The 5,000-nt window shown below is 42.1% G+C and overlaps 1 protein-coding gene across 1 annotated transcript in view; it reads left to right on the top strand.

The window, feature by feature from the left end:
• LOC138056915 (dynein axonemal heavy chain 6-like) overlaps window positions 1-5,000 on the top strand; it is a 94,440-nt gene that overhangs the window by 29,981 nt on the left and 59,459 nt on the right. The window contains 5 exon segments of the mRNA XM_068902865.1: window positions 315-397; window positions 1,588-1,676; window positions 2,415-2,561; window positions 3,447-3,557; window positions 4,503-4,628. Coding sequence (XP_068758966.1) covers window positions 315-397; window positions 1,588-1,676; window positions 2,415-2,561; window positions 3,447-3,557; window positions 4,503-4,628 — 556 coding nt within the window.

Here is a 5,000-nt window from a genome sequence, read left to right as displayed (position 1 = left end):
TACACAGTGTAATGTCATGGGCTCGGTTGTTCAAAAGGTGGATGGCGTTACCCACCGGATAAATCACCATCCGGCGGATAAATACCAACAAAACGGATTGAGTTATCCAGTGGATAGCGCTATCCACCCTACGAACAACTATGGCCTGGAAAATTCCTGTACAAGCCAGTTTTGCCCGTTTTTTACCCAATGTGATATCTCACATGACGCGCCCCTTTCTGGCGATCGAGTTGAAACGTTCAGATATGTAACGTTACGCCTTGTAAATTCAACTTCTGGTTCTTAACAATTTCTTCGTGACCACACTTTTTCAGGCTTGAGTTTGGTACAGCTGCCCAGCCTCCCACAACACCTCAGTCAGGTGCGGAGAAACCAGTCACACCGACAGGAGATAGACGTGAGTGCAATAGCATACATTTTGTTACGAAAAGAATAGGTCATCGGTCACGCACGACCATGGATTGGTGTCCCGTTCAAGTTTGGATTTTTTCACGCTTCTTTATGACAAATGCGCGAGTTGTCACGCTTCTTTATGACAAATGCGCAAGTTGTCACGCTTCTCTATAACAAATGCGCAAATTGTCACGCTTCTCTATGACAAATGCGCAAGTTGTCATGAAGGAAGGAAAAGCCATTTTGTTTGATAACGAGCTGTTTAAACGAACGTCACGATGAGCAGCAATGTCTTAAAGTGCACCTAAACTCAAATATTTTTCATCTCCAATATTAATTTCCCCACGAAATGCAAACATGTTTTACCATTCTTAACTCAAAATGCCGCTTTTTATCTGCAGGGCAAGAGGCGCAAAGTTATCAAAACTAGCAGTAATTTAGACCCACGACCGTGATGAGGCATGGGTCTATTCTCGAATTTATGTCACAAACTGCTTTGCATTCCAGAATTTCTTTGAAAACAGGAAAAGGAAAGGAACATTATTTAAGTGTCTAGTCGTTCTAGCGCTGGAGCACTAATTGGGGACACTGTAAACTGAAATTAACAATTAACGCAAATCAACTGAAAGGTTGGTTTTTGAGGAGAGGGGAAACCGGAGTACCCTGAGAAAACCTCTCTCTGCACCTCTCTCTGCAGAGTAGAGAACCAACAAACTCAAGCCATATATGACGCCGAGTCTGGGAATCGAACGCGGGCCACATTGGTGGGAGGCGAGTGCTCTCACCGCTGTGCCATCCCTACAGCCCAATGCAAGGAATGCAAAGCAGTTTGTGACGTATGTCTATGTTATGTAGTTCCTTGTAGTGACAAAAGTGGTCACTGATGTAAGACATCGTTTTAATGAGCCGTCTACTAAGAAGCCAGAATAGTGTCACAATTCCTATTTGTGGAAATGCCATAATGAAGCACACTGCTGCAACCAATCAGGCCGTAACCTTGACTCGGTTTCAGTCGATTTTTGGCGCGCTTAACAATGACTGCATGGTTTTTTCCATATCAAGAAGAGACCATTTTCAAGAGATTTACTGCGCTGAGCCTCGCTTTGAAAATGAGAGTAACAGTAAAACCAGAAATCACCTTTTCCTGTGTGATTGGTTGATTTTGCTGTCATTTTCCCCGTGATTATTTCTCAGCCACATCAGCTAGCAAGGCTGCCGAGACCAAAACCAACGACATTTTGGCGATGATCTCGCCAGAAGGAGAAAGAGTTGGGCTTGCAAAGGTGAGAGTTATGTTTGTTTTGCCTTACAACAAAATTGTTGAAAGCTCAGTCGTAACTGTATGGGGAACTTGTAGCGTGTTCCAGGCTCCCAGATAGTAGGGAAAGAGAAAAAAAATGCGTGACAAAATGCGTGACAAAATTGAGTGACAAAAATGAGTGACAAAAATGAGTGGGGGCTTGGGTCGAGGCGAGGCCTCGACCCAAGGCCCCACTCGCTTTCCCCACGTATTTGGTTTCGTTTTCCCGACTATCTATCTATTATTCATAAATGGCGCCAATATATATTGATTTTCCTTTGTAATTGTTTTTATGCAAATAAGTCTATGATGCTTCATTTTAGAGCAATTCTCGTTAATATTCAGCACATGCTCACGTAGCTAGCCTGCTCTTCGCTCTCATTTAGCCGGACGAGCAAAAAAGTTAGCATAAAGAAAAGCAGGGCGAAGACTGGGGAAAGGTGTCCCTTTTTTGGCCCTCTTCTACTATCTAAAAAAGTGTTGCAGACAAATTTGTATAAGGGAACATGAATGATACTTTGACAGGTCTACACGAGAATAACATTCTTTCTTTTTCTTTAAAACCCTATACTTTTTGTTCTGCCAGTTTCATTTGGTTGAAGAGGGTTTCAACGCCTTTTGGTGTTAAAACAAATTTAGCATGAATTGTTCTATGGTAGTGAAGATCATGACAAATCCTTTGAGACTCGAACGTTTTTCTCGTTTTTCTTAAACAATCAAGGGCTTGAAAGCTCGTGGCAATGTTGAAGACTGGCTGGGTAAAGTAGAGGAATCAATGGTATCTTCTTTGAGGAGGCTGGCCAAAGCGTCTATTGCTGATTATGAAAGCAGACCGAGAGAAGAGTGGGTCACATTACATCCGAGTCAGGTATCTCCTTTCCACTCGATTCCTACCTTACAAACACAATTTTTCAAATGACTGTAGAATGTAATTACGCGATTGCAATTGCTACGCTCAAAAGTGATTGGTTTAAAAATCTCTCGCCAGTTTATCAACCAATGAAAAGGAAACCCACAACCAATCGCGACTTGCACGCGCGATTTTTCCCGCGCTTTGAGCGAGTTACACGGAATTGCTACGAATTTGGATTGGTTCATTGTGCTCTTTACACCTGCTGTGATTGGTCGAAGTAATTACTTTGGTATTTGTTTTACGACACTCAATTTAAAAACCGCTCTAATACGAAGTGCTCCGTTATGCCTAAGTATTTATTTGCTACAGTACAGCCTTAAAAATAATGCACACACAAGAAGTGGTGAAAGAAGTTCTTACTTCTAATGAACACGAATCGCAAGCTGACACAAGAAATCAAAATACCATGTTTTTTTGTGGTTTACCCGCGAGAACATCCCGAGCCCAAGAAGTTGGAGAGCTTGCCGCAAGAAGCTGTAAGGAGTTACGAACGTAACCGCAAGAAGACGCAAGAAGTTAGCGGGTTCAATTGCAAGAGTAGTCGGTTTTTTTAACGATAAGATTGCTGGGGAATTTTGTGACGGTTTTTGGAGATATGGTTGCTGAAAGAGCTTCTCAATCTCTAAAGGGAACATCACAACGACAAAAAGACGACTGGCTTTTGTCCAAGACTAGTAGAATGTGTGTCATTGGAAAGCCAAGCAATGGAAAATAGCACGTCTCTGCTTCATGGTTGATAGCTCAATAGCATCGACAAAAACGTTTTGTTATAGTGGTAAAACCGCGCGTCTTCCGCTAACGCTGTTTTTTTTTTGTTACATATCTTGCTTTCGCTTGCAGATTGTTTTGACAGTTTCCCAAACAATGTGGTGTAGAGACATCACGGAATGTTTGATCACAGAAGGCGACAGATTGGAAGCCATGAAAGGGGCCGAAGACATGTGTGTTAAAGTACGTCAAGTCAAATTGCTGTTTGCTTTTACTAACGTCAATGCTCGTCCTAAAGGCAATGATATGAATCCTCGATGATAATTTGTATTTACCATACCATATTTGCCAAAGGGTTTTGGGGCATCTTGCCAAAATATGGCAATTTTAACGCTCTTTACATTCATCTATTTATTCCGGCTCTTCAGCTTTGAAACAACCCCCTCCGTCCCCACGCTAGGGAACTTAAGCAACGATTACAACGACGGCAACGAGAACGTCACAAATTTGCATATTTTGTGGACAAAAATAATAGCTTTGCACGCCCTGCACGTGCGTTTTTCACTTTTGTCCATTTCTTTTCCGTCGTCTGCAAACAAAGTGAAATTGCCAGATTTGAGGTTTTATGAAGGATGCCAGCACTTGACGATAAATTTTCATTTTCTCCCCTAAATTAAGCGCCGTTCCGACCAGTGTCATTCTTGGGGAACGTCCGAACACTTGTCATATTAAAAAGGTTAAAATAGTCACGAAGTGATTACAACAACGCAAATTTCTATTTTGTCCCAACATTTTAAAGGAAGACTGTAGCTCGCGCTCGCCTCCTATACAACCAATTTCGTTCTGGGGAAAGCACTTTCCTTTTTCGGTGGGGGAAAAGCTATAGTCTATCAGAACAACACTTGAACTAAACTACCATTACGTTTACTGGTTTGTGCTTACTACACCTAAATTAATTAAGCTTCAGTGTGGATGATCTCTAAAACAGGGCTTACAATATTTCGTCCCTGTCTGAGAAGAATTAATAGTTCAGCCATTTGCAGATGCACTTTCTCCTCGGTTATTTAAAGAAACCGATATTGGCCTGGTGCGAATTTGAACCAACCTGTTCCCGTTGTAGAAGACTATTGCCTTGTCCCATGTGGCGATAGTTTTGTATTTAAGCTTTTCCCATTCGTCTTTGACCAGAATTTGAACAAGCTTGCTGCATTGGTTCGCGGAGAACTTCCTAAACTGACAAGGAACATCCTGTGTGCCTTAATCACTATTGACGTGCATGCAAGGGATATAGTGACGGGAATGGTTGAACATCAGGTAATGTTAATGGCTCAAAATTTTCTGAAAAAATTTACGTATTTGAATTGTGGGCCAAGCCTTGAAATATATACATTTATTTCATTCATCGAGTCCTTTCACGGCAACACATGAGCCTAACAAATTGAACTGGTCCCAACTGAGTGGCTTCATAGCTCAGTTGGTAGAGGATTGCACTGGCCAGGAGCCCATCTGGAGCTTGCAACTTCCCTACAGCGTCTGTGAAACGGCGTTTTCACAAGTAGGTTTATTTTTAGACTAGCCCTTCCATCGAATTAGGTCAAACAACAAAGGCAGTTCCGGTTCGGTGACCCTATGACGTCAGCTTAATTTCTTGTAATTGGTCATCGGGCTCCTGTGGGAGTCTCATTC

The sequence above is a fragment of the Montipora capricornis genome, chromosome 7, assembly GCF_036669925.1.
Source record: "Montipora capricornis isolate CH-2021 chromosome 7, ASM3666992v2, whole genome shotgun sequence".
NCBI classification, from domain to species: domain Eukaryota; kingdom Metazoa; phylum Cnidaria; class Anthozoa; order Scleractinia; family Acroporidae; genus Montipora; species Montipora capricornis.
This window is presented reverse-complemented; position numbering and strand designations above follow the sequence as displayed.